The sequence below is a fragment of the Trachypithecus francoisi genome, unplaced genomic scaffold (assembly GCF_009764315.1).
Source record: "Trachypithecus francoisi isolate TF-2019V2 unplaced genomic scaffold, Tfra_2.0 Lachesis_group13, whole genome shotgun sequence".
Classification (NCBI taxonomy): Eukaryota; Metazoa; Chordata; class Mammalia; order Primates; family Cercopithecidae; genus Trachypithecus; species Trachypithecus francoisi.
This window is the reverse complement of record NW_022681458.1, coordinates 39,962,318-39,986,713: the sequence shown is the minus strand read 5'-3', so window position 1 is coordinate 39,986,713 and position 24,396 is coordinate 39,962,318. Positions and strand designations below refer to the sequence as shown.

The following is a 24,396-nucleotide window of genomic DNA, read 5'->3' as shown; positions in this document are numbered from 1 at the left end:
AGAACTAATTCTCAGAAGTCTGATTTAAATCCTATGTTGATTTAGCCAGATTGTATTTTATTCAGTTTCTACAATTTTATGCAGCTTCCCAAGTATGGTGGTACTAAGAGGCTCTTTCACAATTGTATGAGTAACTTAGAAAGTCACTGCTGTGTAAGAGATACTTCAGGAATTAACTATATTCTTATTTTTATTGTGTAAAAAAATGCAGTATCAGATGATGTTAAAATGAATAAAAGTTCAGCTGGGTGTGGTGGCACACACCTATAAATCGCAGTTACTTGACAAGCTGAGGCGGGAGGATCATTTGAGCCCAGAGTTTGAGACCAACCTGGGCAACATAGCTAGAACTCTGTCCCAAAAAAGTCAATAAACAAGTATAAGGCCCAGAGAATTGCAAACTGTTGAATCTAGAAATATAACTAAAGCTGAAGAGTAAAAGTATATATTCTTTTTTTTTTTTTTTCTTGCGAGGGGTATCACTCTCACAACTCACTGCAGCCTTGGCCTCCCAGGCTCAGGTGGTTCTTCCACCTCAGCTTCCTCAGTAGCTGGGGCCACAGGCGTGCTACCACGCCCAGCTGATTGTTTGTGGAGGTGGGGTTTCGCCATGCTGCCCAGGCTGGTCTAGAACTCCGGGGCTCAAGCCATCCACTCGCCTTGGCCTCCCAGAGTGCTGGGATTACAGGCATGAGCCATGGTGCCTGGCCTAAAAGCATATATTCATAACAAAAGGCTGCACACATTGGTAACCACAAATCACCTGAAAACTGGGTAGAAAGGGATAATTTACAGTGTAACAAAGGTTGGAGAAGTCAGAGAAAACCAAATTGGAGTGATATTATATAGTGGAAAAAGTAAAAACTGAGAAATAAAACTTGGTTCATGAATATAAACTAAACACACATTTCTGGGTTTGTTCCCTAAGGTTCATGAACAAAAACACATTTATATCAAATGTGTTTGTTTTTCATTTTACTCAAAACAAAATGGTTCTAACAAGATGAAATTTGGTTGCTGACTTCTGTCACACAATTAAGAAGAGATCTCCAAACCATTTTGTTAATGGAGAAATGATATTCTGACTGCTGGTCTCACATATCATTCTAAGTTAAACATGCTTTATAATAACACAAATGAACGAACATTTTTCAATATCCTCTTTTAATTTTTTTTGGCCGCATTTTTTGCATTTCACAATATGATGTTTTATCATTTATATGAACTAAGCCTGATGAAACCATTCGACGACTTGTAAACTTTCCACTGTAGCTCTCTCGTTGCTTGTTAACCTCCGGAGCAGTATATGGTCTTGCAGAGTGTCTGGCATGATTATGGATATCATCTGACCTTTTTCCTAAAAGCCTTGATCTTGATTTTACTTTTTTAAAGTGTATAAATGAGGTCATGTCATGTAAATCCTCAAATTTATCTGAACAATCCTAAATAATAAAATAAAAGATCAGATTGGTAAATTAGGTTTCTTAAAAGTAGGTTTTAAATTTACAAGGACTTCTGACATGGATGGTCAAAAGAAAAAAGAAAAACATACAAGGACTAAAGTTTATAATAGCAACAGTTAAAGACGAAGAATGAAAACATTGGATGTTTCTTAGGCAGTCTCTAAATTCAGACCCTACACCCTTGCCTCCCGTTAGATACTGTGCTAAATACTATGCTAGAAACCATGCTTTAAAAAGATCTTACTGTTACAAAGGATCCATTATTTCAAAAGATATTGAAGATAAGAAGCTAGAAACCTGAAAAACTTGAGAGCTGACCTCAGGGGACAGACTCCTAAGCAATGCTGGCCAGATTACTTTGTAATTTCTCTCCACCAAAATCTCTCTCCCTGACCCCAAATATAAATTATGAACTCTTATATTTTACTTTTTATGTCATCCAGAATTTGATCTTTCATCCTTTAGTAACCATCTTTAATTTATATACATACAGAGAGAAGGAGCGTGTGTGTGCCACATCCAAGAATATGATTGTAATGTTTACATTAAAAATAAAAAATTGCATGTATACTCTGAGTAAACAAGTAAAACATTCAGTAAAATAACTGGAAGGATATATACCATAATAAATGATTCTTTTTCAAATTTTCTATTATATAGCTATATAAGGTATGAATCTAGTAGTTATCCTCAAATTAGGGTAAACAATTTCCTCAGCAGTTTGAGTAGCTCATCTCATAATACTTTGCAAAGACAGCCACACCAAGGGAATGGGCTGCTTGATTTGAACACAGGTGGGGATGGATTAATAGAACTGGGGGTCAGGGAACATTGGGCAGGACTAATAAGAATTAGGCAGTCAGAAAAAGATTTACAAAAAAGAATGTATAATGAGTCTAAAGATAAATTCTACCTATTTAACATTTTTGCCTGACTTTGAAGAAGGCAAGAAAACATTCTTCCTCTTCCCTCTTATGTACACAAGACAATTAGGGAAGCCACACTGCGATAATTTATGCTATGTTAGTGAGTAACACATAATTTTCCTTCACAGCTGATATAACCCATTACTGGATTGGCAGTGAAAGGGCATGGAGACCCAGGCCACTGGTCACTTTTCTAGGTGCTCCTATGACTCAATTTCTCTCTTTTGTCTTGATTCCTTTGGGAGATTCCTGAATTTTAGAAAATCAGATGAGTAAGTTGTTCTGATCATCTGAAAAATGCCCTCTTACCACTCAATTATCTATTAGAGGAAAGTTTAGGAACAGTTGGTTTAACCAAGAGAAATAAAGATAACTCTATCTCCCTTGCCTCCTCTTAGGATAAGGGTTCTGAGATCCTATATAATCTTATATCATTTAACATAAACGCAATTTCTTACTTTGCTTGAAAAGTTGTATTAAAGATTCCATTTGTCTTAAAAAAAAATCAGAAAATCCTCTTTGAAAACTATGACCCCATCTTCTATCTTTTTTCCAAGTGTGTAGACACATGTGTATATATACAAACACTCACCCTGTCAATACTAAATTTCAGAATTTAGATAGAAAAGAAAAATCCAAAATTGAAAATATAAGCTGATATTTTTACCCTGCCACTATATAGTTAATATTTAATTGTATAATATATAGTGTGTATAATATATAGCTATATAATATTTACCCTGCTACTATAAAGCAAATAGTTTGCTTTACTGTGGAAAATAAAATCAAAATACTTATGCAGAAATTAGATTTATTTTCTCAAAGGGAGAATTATGCACATCAAAGTATCAATTTAATGTGAGTTTTACCTACTCATATTTACTTAGCAGTTTTTCCAATTATGGATCATGCCTGTTATGCATACTACAGGGAAGACCAGTGATTCAGAAAATTAAAAGTCCCTTCCATTCTAGATTTTAAATTTGCTGTAGAATGATTTGTATAAAGTCTAGTCGCAGATTTACTTTCCTAATTTTTTTTTTTTTTTTTTTTTGGAGACGGCTCTTGCTCTGTTGTCCAGGCTGGAGTGCAGTGGCGCCATCTTGGCTCACTGCAACCTCCGCCTCCTGGGTTCAAGTGATTCTCGTGCCTCAGTCTCTCAAGTAGCTGGGATTACAGACATGCACCACAACACCCAGCTAATTTTTGTACTTTTACTAGAGACGGAGTTTCACCACATTGGCCAGGCTGGTCTCAAACTCCTGGCCTCAAGTGATCCCCCTGCCTCAGCCTCCCAAAGTGCTGGCATTATAGGCGTGAGCCACCGAGCCTGGCCTCCTAATCATTTTATGTTAATATTAAAAATATATTTGAATTCTCAAGTTTCTCAGCACATGATATAGCATGGTGGTGAAAAAAGAAAAGACTAGAAGTTAAATTCTTGCAATTCATAATCCAATGGATTGTAAATTTTACATATCCCTAATTTTCAGCCAGATAACTGGCACATAGGAGCTTCATATTTGTTTAACCGAAGCAAAGATAATTTGGCTATGTGAAAAAAAAAAAACAAACCTCTAATAGTTGTAGTTAATCTCTATGAAAAGAAAATGTCAGCTATGTTTCCACAGTATCTGGCCACAGCCAATAGTTGTACTAATTTTAGTCAGGGCTAAAATCCAGGCAGTTTTCCACAATCAGGACTATGTACTCTCACTCTCGGCTGTGTCAGCTGGGAGAATCTGCCCAGAGGAAGAGGGCACCTTTTTCTAATTCATGTCCCAGATGGTGGGTTGGGAGGAAGAGTTTCCACTGTTTATTTCATAAAAAGGTAGTAGGTGTGTTAACAGTCTCCCTGATTTTGTGATTGCATTTTGAATCAGGTGAGGTGATACTTAAGTTTCAGAGGAATTTTTTGATTTGTTTTGTTTTGAGACAGAGTCTCACTCTGTCGCCCAGGTTGGAGTGCAGTGGTGCAATCTCGGCTCACTGCAAGCTCCGCCTCCCGGGTTCACACCATTCTCCTGCCTCAGCCTCCCAAGTAGCTGGGACTACAGGTGCCCGCCACCACGCCTGGCTAATTTTTTGTATTTTTAGTAGAAATGGGGTTTCACCATGTTAGCCAGGATTGTCTCCATCTCCTGACCTCGTGATCCACCCGCCTCGGCCTCCCAAAGTGCTGGGATTACAGGCGTGAGCCACCGCGCCCGGCCTTTCAGAGGAATTTTTAAATTGGAGGTCTGTATGTCTTGGGGGTAATTAAGGTTATACACACAGTTGGATGCAGATACACACACCCTAAATTATTGCCAGAACTTTGCCAAATACAGAAGTAGGAGACTTAGAAAAACATCATTACATGTATAGTAGTTCTTGCAGTCCAGTGAAGCAGTGTCCTTGGAACAGACTTCTTTAGGTGAATTCTTGTGGTGGGCAGTGTGGTTGGTAGTATCCTGACTATCTTGTTAAATGACTTTTTTGGTTTGGCCACACGGTCTCTTTCTTTTCGGACCTTGGGTTTTAGATCTTCTCTCTTAAATAATTCTGGGAAGACGGATGGTTTCGAGTTTTTCTCATTTTCTACATCTTTATATTGGAATGATTGTATTTCAGGGAACTTGGCACATTTTTCACTGCAAATTTCATCTGGTTTTATATAAAAAGTTTGTATTTCTTTTCTGTATTGTGCAAATGTTACTAAATGTTTTTTATTATTGTTATTATTTCCTTTCAGTCTCTGACAATACTGGTCTTCTAATTTTGATTTTTCCTCAGTCTCTGTATTGAAACGAGTTAAAGTGCTAGTTTGCCAGGAAGGAAAAGTGAGTCTGTTTACGTACTCATCTTCCCTTGGCATTCTGGCATTAGGAATTCTTGGATATGATGTTAATACTGCTTCAGGTTTTTCCTGAACAGTCCATTTATAGATGTTTACATGCTCCTTTCTATCAAGGGACTTCATTTTCTGTGTCCTGTCACACCAAGCTTTTGATTGAGTTATTTTTGATTTACCACCCCAACTATATGGGTCTTGAATCTCTGTTTTATGAACAGAATTTTTTGCTTGAGTAAGCTGCATAAATACATGTTCTTTCCTTACTTTCTTAAGCAGTGTATCTGTAAGTGTTTCTGATGAATTATTTAATGGACTTGCCTGGATATTTTTATTGGAAGAAGGTTGTACTTTGATTAAACTCGGTGTTTTAGCTTCTTCTTTAGTGTAATAACTTTTCTGTTCCCTAATTAAAGATGAATTTTCTTTTAAATTCTGTAAGGGAAAATATTTCTTTTCTTTCTCTCGAATCAATTCTGTTTCTCTAAGTTTATCCTCAGAAACCATTTGTAAAGTGGTTTGTTGAACAATTCTTGAATATTTATTTTGCTTTTCTGAATGCTTCTCCACAAAGTGATGGTCATCTCTAAAAGGTAAATGTGTCTTTATATATTTTAATGGTATAGAACTAGAATTAAGCAAATTTATATGCTGCTTGATCCCTTCTAATTGCCTTTTTGTCATTAGTCCTGATTTTGAAAGTTTTTCTATAAAAAGACCCTGGAGGTGTTTGCTTAAATCAGCTTTTAGATGTAATAATTCATTTTCTGATAAAGCTATCAGATAGTTTTGTAGAGATTTACTTAAAGGATATTTCATGTTTATTTCAAACCTTCTACCAAAACTCCCCTTTGAAATATCTTGTTCTAGTTCGTGAAAAGAAAGTGAGACACTTTTAGTCCTTAGAGAAGACATGTTTGGGTATATAGTCTCAGATTCTGTCTCATTAAATAAACTGCTTTCTGAAATGTTTTTAAGGAAATAGTTTTGGAGAATCTCATTTAAAAAAGACCTTAGCTTTATTTCTAAATGTTTATCTATGAAATGATGATTGAAATTTTTGATAAAAGATATGATTTCTTTAGTTTCGGAATATTTCCCCTGAAAACTGTTTGGCCCTTTCTGCTCTACCTTCTCATTCATCAGATACAGATTTCGGTAGATTTTTGGTAAGTCCTCCTTGGTGATATGTCCTGATTCTGAAAGTCTTTCTACAAGGTAATGCTGGATTTGTTTACTTAATTCAGATTTTAAATTTTTTACTTCTGACTCTGAGAGTTCTTCTAGAAACACACGCAACTTTGGACTCAAAATATGTTTTCTGTCTAATTTGTCTACTTTATCAAAATTCTCTTGGATTTCTTTAAGGTGTTCTGTGTCACTTGTAAAAGAAGGTTGAATTAGTCTTTCTAATTCTCTTTCTGGTTGTCCTCTTCTTTCAGATTGATTATATTTGAAAAAAACATTGAAGATGTTTTTTAAAAAGGATTTTAACATTATTTCATCTGATTCATTAAGTTTATCCATTAATGAGTTAGTTAAACTTTCTAAAGTAGAACTGAGGTCATGTTCATCTTTACCAAGCCTCTGACCATTTCTTGGCAAATCCAGTTCTTTATTTGCTATTGAATAATAACTTGAATCTTGTGGGAACATATTTTGGTCTTCCTGTATAAATTCAACTCTACTAACAGAAGTAGTGTCTTTGGGAATGATGGGTATATTCTGCTCAGAAAGAGGTTCTGTCTCGCTTCTGATTTCTGAATAATACTCTTGGGAATCCTTCAGCTTTCCTTTAGGAGAAGTGATCCCCGTACCCAGCAAAGAACTCTTACGGCGTTCTTTATCTAATTCTATCACTTTGATTATCCCAGATTCTAAAAGTGTATCTATAGGAAATGCTTGTATTATCTGGCTTATAGCAGATCTGGGCTGTGGCAATTCTATTTTATCAGCATTATCTTCATGAAGTAGAATATGTGACGACAAACTTCTCTTCCAAGGTGTAGGTAATTGAGTTTCCAAGTTCACTGGTGTTTCACTTGGCTCTTTCACTTCTATCTCCAATTCTGAGAATATTGGTGCAGTGAATATTTGCCTCACAATGTAGTCATGTACAGTGCCACTTGAACCTGATTTGGAGTTAGGTACTTCACTTATTAAATGTTTCTTTTTGATACTACTCTTTTTTTTAATTGGAAAATCTCTCTCATCTGCTTCGAAGTGTGTTTTAGAGACATGTTCTTCTACTTCCGGAGATTGTCCTGGTCCACCTTCTGAAAATGAATCTGCAGGAATATTTTTAATTATCTGACCCCGTTCTGAAAGTGAATATTCAGGAATATTTTTAATTACTTGATCACCTTCTGAAAGTGAATCTGCAGGAATATTTTCATTTATTTGACTACCTTCTGAAAATAAATCCACAGGAATATTTTTAATTATTTGACTTAAAGTAGTCTTTGAATTTAAAATGTCTTTTTCTGAAAGCCAGTTGTTTAAATCTTGTTTTTTTTCCAATACGTTGTCTTCCATACTACTTGATGATTTATCATGAATGCTTATAAGTAGAGAACTACTTTTCTCTCTTGCTTCACTGTTCATACTAACTTCTGGTTTAGAAAATAATTTGTCTGAAAGGTCTTGCAGATTTTTACTTAAAATTGACTTGAGTATCATTGATTGTTTTAAATATTCTATCTGTGGGGTAAAATTTAAAGACTTCGAGAGGTGACATGTATTTGCATGTACATTTCCAGCCCTTGATGATTCTCCTTTGAAACTTGGTAAAGATACATTTGGTAGATTTTCTTTTAAATTATTCTTTGTATCTAAACCCTTTATCGTATTGATAGTAGGGTCAGGGGCTAACTTATTCTCAGTTTCTGACGTCTTTGTTGTGAAGATATTAGGGTCATGGGCCCAGGTTTTATTAGCAGGTCCTGCAGTTTTTGATTGTGCTGGATAAGGAGGATCCTGGTCTTCGTGCTCTATAACCTCTGCACCTAAAATGTTTCTATATTTGTATATATCTTGATCTTTTCTTTTTCTGACTGACATTTTGTTTATATTCCTTAGAAAAGGATCAAAACCATTCTTGTTGACTTTCTGAAACTGCAATGTTAAAAAAAAAAAAGGTAAGACATTTGGTAGCAATGATTTTGAATTTATTATACATTTTCTAGTTAATTTTCTTTGAGCAATCTGTCAATATATCTATTCACTCTCCTACCCTCCACAAAGGGAGAAAATCAACTTTAATTATTTTAAAATATTTGAAATTGAAATAAAATATTTTAATGGAAAAATTTCAAATTCTTAATTCTGACGCTATTTTGTGTCCAAGTGCTTTTCGCTACTTAGAATATTTTTAAATACTTAAAAAGCCACCCATAAATAGCTTATTGTTAAGAACTTAATTTCTAGTGTTAGCTTCATTTCCTTAGACAGTGGCTAACATCAGGATCCAAGTCTCATCTACCTAAATATTTGCTACATTCATAGCAATGTAGGAAATATTTTTTTAAATTCAAGCAAGTAGTGAAAAGTACTGAAATGAAACTCATGAAAAGTATCAAATATTCTCTGAAAACTGACTTAGGGGCATATATCATCTGCCTTTAAGTCTGAGAGTTTCAACAATGATAATGAGCTCCACCCAGTCCTTAACATGTCACAGTTTAATCTTGCTTTTTGATGCATACTGTATAATGCCTCAGAAATGGATAAGGGAGACCCATATAGAAAACTCAGGATTACAGTAAAATTTCAGTATAATATTCATAAGCAGCTTTTAGCTTTGGGATCAGGCTCTTCTATCATTGAAACAGCCTTCAGAATAAAAATTGTTATTGAAACTCTTTTTTCATGCTCTAACAAAAAAAAAGCTAAATGTGAAAGAATCAGCCTAGTATTTGTCTTATTTTATTTCAACTTAGTAGTTCAAAATTATTTTTAATGGATGCAACTTATTATAACTGGTTTTCAAATTCTAGTGGATACCCAGATGACAAATTAAGAATCCCCTTTAGTATTTTTATTTTTTTTGTTTTCCTTTTTGAGAAATACAAATTCCCAGGTTCTGTTTCTGGGTTGAGATTCATTAAGTCAGAAATGGACCTGGGAATGTGTATTTTTTATGATAGCCAGGTGTTTCTAATAAGTAGCTTTTTAGAACTATTGATTAAAGTATTGAATAAACCTAGTAATTAAGTATAATGATACTGGGATAGAATAATTCAGGACTCACCTGAAATTTTGGTTTGAATTCTATATATTCTGGTCTGAAAGATGGTGAATTATATTCTTTTGGTGAAAAAGCCACCTTATAAAAAAAGAAGTTCTAATTTTAGATTACTTGTAAGAGTATCAAGATCATTTTATTCTTGCAATAGTTATTAGAGGTATAAAATTTTTAAACCTAAATATTTTTATCATAACAACTATACCTTGCCAATTATGAAATAAATCTGTATACATATAATATTATATATGTGAAATATTGGCTTCTTTGGTATTATAATAGTCACCCTATTGAATTTGTAAACTCAGAATAATGCACAGCAACTTCAAGCAGAAACAAAAGTAAAAATAAAATAGAATTGTCAGAAGAAATGTAATCTGATTTGTATTGCATTTGTAAACTCAAAATAATGCACAGCAACTTCAAGCAGAAACAAAAGTAAAAATAAAATAGAATTGTCAGAAGAAATGTAATCTGATTTTTAAAAGGCTGTGAGATGCCTTTAGACAATACATGGCAGCTCATATTATATTGAGATAGCATTTTATTTATTTATTTATTATTATTTCGAGACAGTCTTGCTCTGTTGCCCAGGCCAGAGTACAGTGGTGTGATCTTGGCTCACTGCAACCTCTGCCTCCTGGGTTCAAGCGATTCTTGTGCCTCAGCCACCTGAGTAGCTGGGATTACAGGCATGTGCCAGCACATCTGGCTAATTTTTATATTTTTTGTAGAGACAGAGTTTTGCCATGTTGGCCAGGCTGGTCTTGAACTCCTGACCTCAAGTGATCCATCTTCCTTGGCCTCCCAAAGTGCTGGGATTACAGGCATGAGCCACCGCGCCCAGCCATAGATAGCATTTTCAGTGATTATCAACCTGTCACTGTTAAATGAAGATGTAAAACTCCCTAAAGAAATACTTGAGTATTAAATCAAGATGTGTGAGAACCATTACAGGATCACAGAACCATTGAATTTTTAGAAATGGAAGTGTTTTGGAGATAATCTAGTTCTAGTTCTTATTTTACACAGAATCTGAAGCTGAAGTTTCTTGTCCCAAGTTACCCAGATGATTAGTAGCTTAAATCCTAGGTGTCCAAAGTTTTCATTGGGTACTCAGTTCCCCACACAATCCTGATAGCAGTGAGGGAGAATGAGTGGCTTTAGAAGCATCAGAATGTGCATCCACACTGCCAGCTCATACAGAGAGAAAATGTGACACATCTCTTTATACAACACTTGGTACTTCAAATGACTTTCCTATACATTATCTCCTTTAGTCTGTAGAGGGTTCACTACGGACTAAAATAAGTAAAATAACAATTCAATGAGTAACATTTTTATTAGAGATACTTTTAGGTTGTTTTAAGGTTTAATTAACATTAAGCAGTTAATAAATGACCCTATTCTTAAAGCCTCAGTGGCTTCCCACTCATTGTCCTCACACACCAACTCTGTATTGTCTCTACAAGTTTCTCAATATTTGCCAGTATGGTTCCTCTCCTCCAGCCAAATGTGTCTAACTCTGAATTCTTGACATACATCTTGTACTTCCATACCTATTCTTTTGTTCCTTTTGTTTTTCTTTGCTTAAATTTCCCCCATCTCTCTTAAGCACAGTTGACATTATAACATTTGAAAGTTTATTGCTTTAAATGAATTTAATAGAAAAATCTAAAAAAGAAACATGTATGATAAGTGAAAGAACAAGTAGTAGAAAAATATAATTTCATTTTTGTAACAAACAAAGCAAACAAAAAATCCCCCCTACTACAAGCATGGACAAATGTGTGAATGGTTTCAAAATGCTTACATTGTTTTCTCACGAGAGTAACTCTGGAGGAGAGGAAGGAGGATGCTATTAACTTTTACTGTTTAACTGGGTAGTATTGATTAGATGAACATATAATACTTTCATAAATAAAAAGCTTCAGTAAAGTAATATTGGGGGAATGCTCTAGGTACGCATGTTAGGAAGCTAGGAAAAGACAATTTAACAAATCAATATAGGAGCTTCAAGATGGTAGACTTAACATGTGAGTCTACTCTCCTATCTCCCAAGGTGCCAGTACATTAACAGAAAATATTATTTCACAAAGAAAGAACCATGGCAATACTGGAAATCAGTAAGGTGAGCTACCAGGATCTAGAACTTTGAGAAAATTCAGAAAATATGAGGGTAGATATAATTGACTTAATGGAAAACCCCAATCAGAAAAACCATAACCTTAAACAATAGCTATTAGAGATGTAAAATCAGGGGGGCCTGAGAAGCAATACATTCCAAGTCAGTGTATTAATCAGGGTTCTCCAGAGGGACAGAACCAACAGGATATATGTATATATAAAGGGAGTTTATTAGGGAGAATAGCGCACATGATTACACAACGAATTCCTGCGATAGGCTATCTGCAAGCTGGAGAAAGAGAGAAGCCACTAGTGGCTCAGTCCAAGTTCGAAAGCCTCAAAACCAGGGAAGCCAACAGTGCAACCCTCAGTCTGTAGCTGAAGGCCTGAAAGCCCCCTGGAGACCGCTACTGCAAGTCCCAGAGTCCAAAGGCCGAAAAACCTGGAGTCTGATGTCCCAGGGCAGGAGGAGAGGAAGCAAAGCATCTGGCAAGGGAAGAGGGAGTGAGCCAGAAGACTCAGCAAGCAAGCTCATCCCTCTTCCTCTGTCTGCTTTGTTCTAGCTGAGCTGGCAGCAACTGGACAGTGCCCACCCACATTGAGGGTGGGTTTTCCTCTCCCAGTCCACCGCCTCAAATGTGGGTCTCCTCTGGCAACACCCTCACAGACACACCCAGAAACAATACTTTTCCAGCCCTCTAGTCATCTCTCAATCCAGTTAAGCTGACAACTAATATTAACCATCACACTCAGCACACACAAAGAAAATCAGATCACGGGAATGTCCATAGCTATTAAACAGCTGCATTTGGAACAGCTAGACCTCTTGGACCCTTCATTATCACCCCTTTCTTTCTCTGTGCACACAGATCAAACACTGCTGGCAGCACTGTCTTTCCCCAGTCACTCTCCCAAACATCAAAAAAACTGTTCTCTAAGTAGAATATGGCATATTCCTATGCAGAGATATAAGTTTTGGGCCTTGACAGGGAAGCAGAGTAAGGACTGCTGAGACTCACACTTCCAAATGAGAAAACTAAAAGGGGATTTGAAAAAAGGGAGTTCCATCCAGGAAACACACTGGTTCTTTGGAAATGTAGAGAACTCAGTGATCCTACCTACCATCTTTCATCCCTACACACCCTCTAGGGAAGCCTGCCCAGCACATGGACAGAGCATACCTATACAATCAACATACCCCTCCATTTATAAACATAAAACGAAGTTTATCATGTATATGAGAAAAATTGATATATGTAAGTGAAGAATCAATAAGAACAAATGGAACTAACTCTTGAGTAAACAGAAATATTTCTGAGGAATGTAGGAGGAGGGTGACCCCTGGAAAAGATTCTCAGAGATATTCAACAGAATACTGAGTTCCCTTTAGCTGTATGATAATTATCTCAAATTTAATGTATATAGAATACAATTTTAGATTAGGCACCACACTCCCAAAAAAGAAAACCCTTAAGCTTTCTGTTTTTCCTCTTCTCAGTTGATGATGCTTCTATATCTGGAATTGTTAGGCCAGAAACCTAAGAGTTTTTATTCCTCTCCTTCTTCTTTCCATAACTAATCCAGCATTAAGTCCTGTGGCTGCTGCCTTCAAAGCAGATCAAGTATGACCAGGCGCGGTGGCTCACACCTGTAATCCCAGCACTTTGGGAGGCTGAGGCAGGTGGATCACCTGAGTCCAGGAGTTTGAGATCAGCCTGAGCAACATGGAAAAACCTTGTCTCTACAAAAACTACAAAAAATTAGCCAGGTGTGGTGGTGCAGCTTATGGTCCCAGTTACTCAGGAGGCTGAGGTGGGGGATCACTTGAGCCCGGGAGTGGGAGGTTGCAGTGAGGTATGATCATACCACTACACTCCAGCCTGGGCAACAGAGTGAGACCCTGTCTAAAAAAATTATATACATATAATTTAGATATTAATATATATTGGATATATATATATTATATATATAATTATGTGTAGATATATCCAATCACCTTTTCCCATCAACCCCCCTACTACTATAGAACAAGCCACCATCATGTTTCCCCAAGCAGTGGTATCCTAAGTAGTCTCTTGCTCCCTGTGACAGAGAATGCTAGTTGCCTTCCTAAAATGTATTATCTCAAGAACTTACATTTTTTTAAGGGGCAGAAATGTCCCCTATCAAAAGCACTACATCTTCTAGCCTCCTTTGTAGACAGGAGTGGCCATGTGACAAAATTTTGGCCAACCGGACATAATTGGAAGTTGCTGAGAGAGTATCTTAAAACAGAGGCCGACGGTCAGGTGCAGTGGCTCACACCTGTAATCCCAGTACTTTGGGAGGCCAAGGCCGGTGGATCATGAGGTCAGGAGATCGAGACCATCCTGGCTAACATGGTGAAACCCTGTCTCTACTAAAAATACAAAAAATTAGCTGAGCATGGTGGCACACGCCTGTGGTTCCAGCTACTTGGGAGGCTGAGGCAGGAGAATCACTTGAACCCGGGAGGTGGAGGTTGCAGTGAGTGGAGATCACATCGCTGCACTCCAGCCTGGAATGCATGTGATGCCTGGAGATAAAAAGTCCATCTGGTGTTACCCTTCAGTAACATGCTAATGCTGAGGATGGCTGTCCATAAAGAAAAGGAATCTGGGCCCCCGATGACATCATGAAACCACAATATTACAATTTAAGGCACTGTTTCTAAGTTTTTGTTACTCATGCTTAACATGTTACTCATGATTAACTCATGTTAATCATTAACATGATTAATCATGTTTAATCAAGTTAAACATTCTTCTTAACTGAAAAACTTCTACGCATACTGAAATTTATTCTTACAGTAGAATAAAGCTAGAAATCAGTAATAGAAGAAAATTAGAAAATTCACAAACATTTGGAAATTAAACAAAAAAATTCTTTAAAAACCAATGTGTCACAGAAGAAATTACAAGAAAAATTAGGAGATACCTTAAGACAAATGAAAACGCAACATACCAAAACTTAAGGGACACAGACAAATCAGTGCTAAGGGGAGAAATTTATGGCTGTAAGCATTTACATTAAAAAAGAGAAATATCGGCCGGGCGCGGTGGCTCAAGCCTGTAATCCCAGCACTTTGGGAGGCCGAGACGGGCGGATCACGAGGTCAGGAGTTCGAGACCATCCTGGCTAACACGGTGAAACCCTGTCTCTACTAAAAAATACAAAAAAAAAAAAGCTAGCCGGGCGAGGTGGCTGGCGCCTGTAGTCCCAGCTACTTGGGAGGCTGAGGCAGGAGAATGGCGTAAACCCGGGAGGCGGAGCTGAGATCCGGCCACTGCACTCCAGCCTGGGCGACAGAGCGAGACTCCGTCTCAAAAAAAAAAAAAAAAAAAAAAAAAAGAGAAATATCTCAGGCTGGGCATGAGTGGTGGCTCATGCCTGTAATCCCAGCACTTGGGAGGCCAAGGCAGGCAGATCACCTGAGGTCGGGAGTTCGAGACTAGCCTGACCAATGTGGAGAAATCGCGTCTCTACTAAAAATACAAAATTAGCTGGGCGTGGTGGTACATGCCTGTAATCCTAGCTACTCAGGAGGCTGAGGCAGGAGAATTGCTTGAACCCAGGAGGCAGAGGTTGCAATGAGCCAAGATCGTGCCATTGCATTCCAGCCTGGGCAACAAGAGCGAAACTCTGTCTCAAAAAAAAAAAAAAAAAAAAGAAAGAAAGATCTCAAATTAACAACCTACCTTTATGTTAAGGAACTATGTATACATTCCATAATGCATACATTAGAATAAGAGCAGCAAACTAAACCCAAAGCTAAAAGAAGGAAGGAAATAATAAAGATTAGAGTGGAGGTAAATAAAACAGAGAACAGAAACACAATAGAGAATATCAATGAAACCAAAAGATGGTTCTTTGTAAAGATCAACAAAATTTACAAACCTTTATAGCTAAATTGATTAAGAAAAAAAGACTCAAACTACTAAGATCAGAAATGGAAGTGGGATATTATTACTGATTTTACAGAAACAAAAGGATTATAAGAGTACTATGAACATTTGTACACCAACAAGTTGGATAACTTAGATGGAATAAACACATCTCTTAAAAAAGCCAAATTACCAAAACTGACACAAGTAGAAACAGACAATTTGAATAGACTTATAAGAAGTGAAGAAATTAGATTTAATCTATTGACCCAGTTATCTGTGGATTTTTAGTCCCCAGATAGCTTTTATGAATATTGCTCACTGCTTTTCCTGCCCTCATTCCATGTTATGTGAGATAGAGACAAGCAAGCCCATCCTTCAGGTATCCTCCAGACAGCGTAGAACAGACATATACAATAAGTTGCAAATAAAACTATGTTCCCTCCAGTTCCATGAAGGGAATTGGGAACTAGGCTCCCACTGCTCAAGACCAACAGTGCTGCTGTACTTAGAAGCAGACGGAGAAAGGGTGAATACAAACTCCAAAAAACGTTTCAACTGTTTTGAAGATGAATTCTAGGTAAACAGGTTTCATTTTCTTTCATTACTGTAAAGATGTCACTCCATAGTCTTCTGCCTTTCATAGTCTAATAAGAAGTCTGGGCTGGGAGCAGTGGCTCATGCCTGTAATCCCAGCACTTTGGGAGGCTGAGGTGGGTGGATCATGAGGTCAGGAGTTTGAGACCAGCCTGATTAACATGGTGAAACCCCATCTCTACTAAAAATACAAAAATTAGCTGGGCATCATGGCACACGCCTGTAATCCCAGCTACTTGGGAGGCTGAGGCAGGAGAATCGCTTGAACCTGGGAGGTGGAGGTTGTGGTGAGCCAAGATCGTGCCACTGCACTCTAGCCTGGGCGACAGAGTGAGACTCCATCTCAAAAATAATAATAATAAAATAAAATAAAATAAAATAAAAAGTCTGTTTTTATTTCTTCCTCTGTAAATATTTCTTATTTAAATCTGTAAATAATGTACCTTTTGCCCCTCTGAGTAAAGGTTTCTCTTTATCACTGGTTCTTAGTAATTTGATTATTTGCATGGTTTTCTTTAGGCTCATTCCCTTGGAATCTATTAAGCTTCTCAGATATGTGGGTTTATAGTTTTCATCAAACTTAAAAATATTTTGACCATTTTCTTCAAATCGTTTTTCAGTTCCCCTCCCAGACTCCAATTACATGTGTGTTATACCACTTAGTACTTTCACATGTTAGTGATACTTGTTTTTTTTTTTCATTTGTGTTTCATTTTTGTGTAGCTCCTAATCCTCTGTCTTCAGGTTCACTGATCTTACCTTCTGAAGCATCTAATATGTTGTTAATCTCTTAAAGGTTACTATTTTAGATATTTTTTATCTCTAAAAATTCCTTTGGGGTTAATTATCCCCTCTATTTTTTTCCTCATCACACTCATGTTTCCTCTACCTTCTTGAATGTATGAACTATATTTATAATGGCTCTCTGAACATCCTTCTCTGCCTGTTCTATCATTGATGTCATTTCAGGATCTTTTTCTATTATTTGATTTTCCCCTACATAATGAGTCATATTTTATTGCTTTTTTATATGCCCAGTATTTTTTTTTTTTTTTTTTTTTTTTTTAGGCAAGGCAAAAAAACTTTATTTACAAGCCAATGTGAAGGAGGGAGCGAGGTTCACCAGTCTCCGGCGGTGGAGGCCGACGAAGTCGCTCTGGCGTTCTTGGGCGAGGTTCCTAGGTCCGCACAGGAGCAGGGGCCAAGGAAGTTCGCACTGGTGTTCTCGGACGAGGTTCCTGGGTCCCGCGTAAGAGGAGGGGCCAAGGAAGTTCGCTTATATGCCCAGTATTTTTTAAAAATACATTTTATTATTTCATTTTTTAGACACTAGGTCTCACTACGTTGCTCAGTCTGGATTCAAACTCCAGGGCCCAAATGATCTTCCTGTTTGAGCCTCCTGAGTAGCTGGGACTTCAGGCACACATTCCTGGCATACCTGGTAATTTTAAAATTTAATTTAATCTTAAGAGACAGAGTTTCACTCTGTCACCCAAGTGGGAGTGCAGTTGCAAAATCAGCTCACTGCAGCCTCTAACTCCTGGGCTCAAGTGATCCTACTGCCTCAGCCTCCTGAGTAGCTGGAACTACAGGTGTGCACCACCACACCTGGCTAATTTTAAACATTTATTTTGTAGACACAGGGTCTTGCTTTGTTGCCCAGGCTGGTCTTGAACTCCTGGCCTTAAGCAATCCTCCTACCTCAGCCTCCCAAAGTCCTGGGATTGCAAGTGTGAGCCACTGTGCCTGGCCAAACACCTGGTAATGTTGTATGGAATGTTAGGAATTGTGGATTTTATGTTGTTGATTGATAATTTTTTTTAAATTTCAAATCGTTTTGATTTTGCTCTTATGCACATTTAAATTACTTGGAATTAGTTACCCAACTAATATTTTAAGATTTATTGGGTAGAAGGTTGGCTAGAGAAACCTTCAGTGGAGCTTTAGCAGGGGTTGATTTAGCCTCTCTACTAAGGTGATGTCCTTCTAAGGATTCTACTTACTGTCATGTGTTATGAGTCTTTCCATGCTGGCTGATGAGAATATGGAATAATTGGAAGTCCTGTGTGAGTACCTATAATTTTCTACCTTATCTTTCCAGTGGTTCTTTTCCTTGCTTTCAGTAATTTTCTGCTTAGATCAGTACTCAGCCAAAGACTCCAGAGGAACTTCTTTACAGTTATCTGGAGTTTTCTTGCCTCTAGTTTCTTCTGTTCTGGTACTCCACCAGTTTCCCTCTGTCTGCTAAATTTCAGACTCTAGCTCCTCAACCCAGTGAGATCTCCAAGCTCTGTTTGGCTTCCTGCTCCTGTGCTGCTGCCTTCAGGCAGTAAACTAGTACAATTTTAAGGCTCACTTTGTCCCTGTAGTGAACTCTTCTAATTTTATGTGGCCTCGGCATCCATTTTGAATACAAGTTTAAATTTCTCACACCAGAAATAGAGCTTGGTCACACTTGACACAGTTTTCAGTACTACACCATGCCCAAATAGCTCAAGATGGCAGCCAGAGATTAGAACTCAGAGGTGTCTTTCCTACCTGGCAGACTGAGTTCCCTGCTTTCCCACCACTTCCTTTAAATGGACCATTGAGGAATTTACCCACCAACTTAAAGTGACCTATGCCCTATTCTCTGTCATATGCTCTTCTCTCTCTCTCTGCCTGACTTTTCATTCCTGCTTCTCATGACCCAGGGACTGAAGGACTGCCTTCCTGACTCACTGTGCTCTCCTTGCCCAGGATCTGTAAGTAAAAAATCTTTGAACTTGTTTCCTATTGTGGTGGTATACAAAATTTGCACCTTCCATCTGAAGAACTAGGGGCTACTCCACGTCAGGCTTTCCCTGGGATGCTGGAGGGAACATAAGGTAAGGTTCCTAGTGCCAGTGCACCGGTAAGGAGAAATAAAGTAGACACAAGTCAGACAAGAGCTAAAGGGCATCTGCTAGTATAAAAAGTTTCCTGTGTGAAGGAACCCCTGGTCTCAGGTCAGACAACTAGGCATTAGGCCACCTGCCAGGTAAAAGAAATACCCTGTGAAGCCACACTGTAAACACCCATATCCAGTTCTCCTTCATTTCCTGCTAGGGTAGGGTTACTAGTCACCCTGGTACTGGAACACCAATTTAGCTGGGGGCTCCTCAAATGGTTCACTTTTTTTTTTTTTGAGATGAAGTATCTCTCTGTTGCCCAGGCTGGAGTGCAGTGGCACGATCTCAGTTCACTGCAACCTCTGCCCCTGGGTTCAAGTGATTCTCGTGCCTCAGCCTCCTGAGTAGCTGGGACTACAGGTGCACACTTCTATGCCTGGCTAATTTTTGTATTTTTAGTAGAGGAGGTTTCACCATGTTGGCCAGGCTGGTCTCGAACTCCTGACCTCAAGTGATCTGCCCACCTCGGCCTCCCAAAGTGCTGGGATTACAGGCGTGAGCCACTGCACCTGGCCCCCAGCTGGTTCACTTTTCTAAGGAATCAGTCTTATGCTGCCTTTTTCCCTAGTGTCATCATGTGCTATCATCAATCCCTGATAGGATGCACTGAGAAGGGCACTTCACCACTGTGGTATTTTTTCCAAAAACTCATAATGCAAACATAATAATGGAAAAAACATCAGACAAACACAGTTTAGGGGACATTCTGCAGGATACCTGGCTAGTGCTCATCAAGATTGTCAAAGTCATGTTAAAAACAACAACAACAAAACAAGGAAGATCAGAAAAACTGTCAAAAACCAGAGGAAACTGGAGAGTCATGACAACAAAATGCAATGTAGTACTCTGTACTGAATCTTGAGACACAAAGAGTATATTAATGGAAAAATTGGACAAATTCAGTCTAGATTTAGGTAATAGTAATGTACTAATATTGGTTTCTTAGTTTTGGCAAATATACTATGGTAATTTAAGATGTTAACAACAGAGGAAAGTAGATGAGGGGTATATAGGAACTCTCTAATATATTTACAAGTGTTCTGTAAATCTACAGTTATTCTAAAATTAAAAGGTTATTTTAAAAAACTAATCTACTTATAAAAAAACACAAAGCTGGCCGGGCACAGTAGCTCATACCTGTAATCCCAGCACTTTGGGAGGCCGAGGCGGGTGGATCACAAGGTCAGGAGATGGAGACCATCCTGGCTAACACGGTGAAACCCCGTCTCTACTAAAAATACAAAAAATTAGCCGGCGTGGTGGCGGGCGCCCATAGTCCCAGCTACTCGAGAGGCTGAGACAGGAGAATGGCGTGAACCTGGGAGGTAGAGGTTGCAGTGAGCCGAAATGGCGTCACTGCACTCCAGCCTGGGCGACAGAGCAAGACTCTGTCTCAAAAACAAACAAACAAACAAAAAACAACACCAAGGCAACATTTGCAGGTAAATGATGCCAAATTTTTAGGTCAATCTCATTATGAATAGATGTACAAAATTCCTAAATAAGTTATAGCAAATTCTGTGTAGTATAACCCAGGAGGAATTATATGGGAATACAAAGATGGTTCAACATTAGAAAATCTATTCATGTAATTCATTATATAAGCAAATTACAAGAGACAAATTGTTAATTTCCTCCACAGGGGTCAGTATTTGATAAAAATCAACCCCATTCTTTTTCGTTTTGTTTTGTTTTTGAGATGGAGTCTTGCTCTGTCGCCCACGCTGGAGTTCAGTGGGCTGATCTTGGCTCACTGCAACCTCCACCTCCCGAGTTCAAGCGATTCTCCTGCCTCAGCCTCCCAAGAAGCTGGGACTACAGGTGCCCGCCACCATGCACGGCTAATGTTTTGTATTTTTAGTGGAGATGGGATTTCACTGTGTTAGCCAGGATGGTCTCGATCTCCTGATTTCATGATCCCCCTGCCCTGGCTTCCCAAAGTGTTGGGATTACAGGCATGAGCCACCACACCCAGCCCAATCAACCCTATTCTTGATTTTCGAATAAATCTTCTAACAAACTAGGAATAGGATTAAAAAACTGCTTTCCTACCTCATGCATTGCACTTAAAATTGAGATACTAATAGAATATTCATTAGAATCTGTAACAAGAATGCTTTTCCTTACTGCTACTGTCTAATACTGCATAAGCAGTTTAGCCAAGATTACAAAAAGAAACAACAGGTAGAAATATTAGAAGTCAGGAAACAAAACTGTGCCTAATGGATGATATGATCACTTATCTTTAAAAAATTCAAGAGAACTGAAAAATTAAGAATAAGAGAGTTTAGCAAAGTGGACCAATATAAGATGAGCATACAAATATACACATAGTATTGTATAACACCATATCCAAATAGTGTCTGAAAAATGTAATCTTAAAAAGATCCCGTTCACATTTACATCAGAAACCATCCAATACTAAAGAATTAATCTAATAAGAAATGAACAGGAGCTATGAAATATTAATAAAGAAAATACAGGATACTAAATTTTCCTGGATGAAAATTTTATAAATATATCAAACTACACCCATCTATAATTCAATGCAACCCCAACTAAAATCTGAGTTATAGAACTTCCAAGATGATTCTAATACTTCATCAATAAGAATTTATAAGAATTATGAAGAAAATGATGAAAAAGCAGATATGTGTGTTCCCTAACAATATTAAATGAATTTAAAGTTATGATAATTAGTGTTGTACAGTAATGTCATAGAAATCGGCAAAAATTAATGGAACAGAATACTGAAACAGCTCATGTAAATAAGGAAATTAGCATATAATAATTAGCATGTTGTATTAGTCCATTTGCACACAAATATAAAGAACTACCTGAAACTGGGTAATTTATGAAGAAAAGAGGTTTAATTGACTCACAGTTTCACAGACTTAACAGGAAGCATGACTTGGTGGGGCCTCAGGAAACTTCGAATCATGGCGGAAGGTGAAGGGGAAGCAAGGCCTTCTTTACATGGTGGCAGGAGAGAGCGCGAGCAAAGGGGGAAGTATCACCCACTCTCATACAACCAGATCTTGTGAGAACTCACTGTCACCAGAACGAGGGGGAAGTCCACTGCCATGATTCAATCACCTCCCACCAAACCCCTCCCCCGACATGTGGGGATTACAATTCAAGATGAGATTTGGGTGGGGACAGAGTCAAACCACATCACATGTTAAATTAGCATAGGATATATGTTGAATTTCAAAGCAGCCAGAAAAGATGAGCTATATGGTCAAGACTCATTTGCAAATTATAGAAACTAACGTAAGTTTAAAAATAAATGTATCTGGGCTGACACAAACAGATTTATCTTGCTCCAAAGAATAAAAGCCTTTTATGTAAAGTGAGAGAACTATAGGACAACACAGAATAGTCAAAGGGTGCCAAAGGCAGGAATTTTCTAATTTTATAGGTATATGAAACTGTTTAAAAGTATAAATGCAGTTAATTATTTAAATTAGTTGACTTAAAAATGATATAAATGAAGATGTCAAAGTTCAAACTTGAAGTAATTATAGGAAGACAGACTGCATTTCCTACAATTGTGGGTTTTTTCCATTTTATTTTTTATTATGTTAAAAAACACATAACATTAATTTTACAATCTTAACCATTTTTTAAATGTACAGTTCAATAGTGTTAAGTATATTCACATTGTTGTACAACAGATCTCGAGAATTTTTTCATCTTGCAAAACTGAAACCCAGCTGGGTGTGGTGGCCCATGCCTATAATCCTAGCACTTTGGGAGGCTGAGGTGGAAGGATGGCTTGAGTCTCAGAGTTTGAGGCGGCAGTGAGCCATGATCATGCTCATAATCTCCACTCCAATGGAATTGTGAAGTATTTGTCCTTTGGTGATGGGCTCATTTCACTTAGCATAATTCCTCAAAGTTCATCCATGCTGTAGCATGTGACAGGATTTCTTTCTTAAGGTTGAATAATATTCCACTGTATTTTTATACCACAGTTTCCTTATCTGTTCATCTAAGGACATTTGTGATGTTTCTACCTCTTGGGTATTGTGAATAATGCTGCAGTAAACATGGGTGTGCAAAATTTCTTCAAGGTCCTGTTTTGAATTGAATTCTTTTAGATATATACCCAGAAATAGGTATATATCTATGTATCAGAAATAGGATCACATGGTAATTCTATTTTTAATATTTTGAGGCACCTCCATATTGTTTTCCATAGTGGCTGCATCATTTTACATTTCCACCAACAGTGCACAAGGGCTCCAATTTCTCCACATCCTCACCAACACATTATTTTCTTTTATTTTGATAGAGGCCATCCCAGTGGATGGGGGATGATAATTCATTGTGGTTTTGATTTGCATTTGTCTTATGATTTGTAGTGTTGAGCATGTTTTCATGTGCTTATTGGCCATTTGTATATCTTCTTTGGAGAACTCTCCATTTTTTAAATGTGTTGTTTTTTGTTGGTGTTGAGTTGTAGAAGTTCCTTATATATTCTGGATATTAACCCCTTATCAGATACATGATTTGCAAATATTCTCTACCATTCCATGGATTACCTTTTCACTCTATTGTTTCCTTGATGCAAGAAGTTTTAAGTTTGATGTAGTCTCACTTGTCTATTTTTACATTCAGTTTTAAATGCTCTAAAACTTAGACCCCTCAAACCACTTCTGGATAAAGACTTTATCAATTTTCTCATGAAAAGAGATAAGATTTATCTATACCAAAACCATGTTCTATTTGTTACTTAAGTGGAAACTCCAAATAGTGTTATTTTACATAGTAAATTCTGTGATTAAAAACAATTATTTACTTTTCATTATTTTCATGCTTAGAAATTTTACTATCTTATTTAATTTTCTTCTCAAAGTATTTGTTAATTTTTAAATGAATCTATTCGTTTGTCATTCATTCACTTATTAAGTAACTATTTAACAAAAATATGGAGCAGCTAGTATAAACTGGGCACTCTCCCAAGTTTTAGATCACAATTATTCTCTTCTCCTTCTGTTCCTTACCCCCAAATGAGGTAACCTTTAAATATAATCAACCCTAATGTATAATATATACATTTAATTTTAAAGATATCAATGCATTTTATGAAGTTTGCCTTGGAAATAATATACTTCATTTTAAATAGGAAACGCAGTGGCTCATTTAACTAGGAATTCTAAGGGATGGATATGGCTGGCTGCAGGGACTTAATATGATCAGCACACTCTCTCTCCATGTTGGCTTTTACAGGCATTCTCTGTCATCTGGTAGGAAATTACTACTGATAGCTCTTGTTTTAAAAGAATACGAGGTTAGGGGATGTGGCTCACACCTGTAATCCTTTGGGAGGCCAAGGTGGACTGATCACCTGAGGTCAGGAGTTCGAGACC

The 24,396-nt window shown here is 37.4% G+C and overlaps 1 protein-coding gene across 4 annotated transcripts in view; it reads right to left on the bottom strand.

Annotated features, from left to right (window-relative positions):
* Positions 1-960: 960 nt before the first annotated feature.
* C2CD6 (C2 calcium dependent domain containing 6) overlaps positions 961-24,396 on the bottom strand; it is a 187,074-nt gene continuing 163,638 nt past the window's right edge. For 2 of the 4 annotated variants that reach the window (XM_033230701.1, XM_033230702.1), the window contains exon 16: positions 961-1,442. In XM_033230701.1, the coding sequence (XP_033086592.1) occupies positions 1,152-1,442 (291 nt within the window). In that variant the 3' untranslated portion in view covers positions 961-1,151. Of the gene's footprint in view, positions 1,443-4,748; positions 8,337-9,471; positions 9,547-24,396 lie in introns of all 4 variants that reach the window. The other 2 variants (XM_033230700.1, XM_033230704.1) reach the window with 2 other exon arrangements.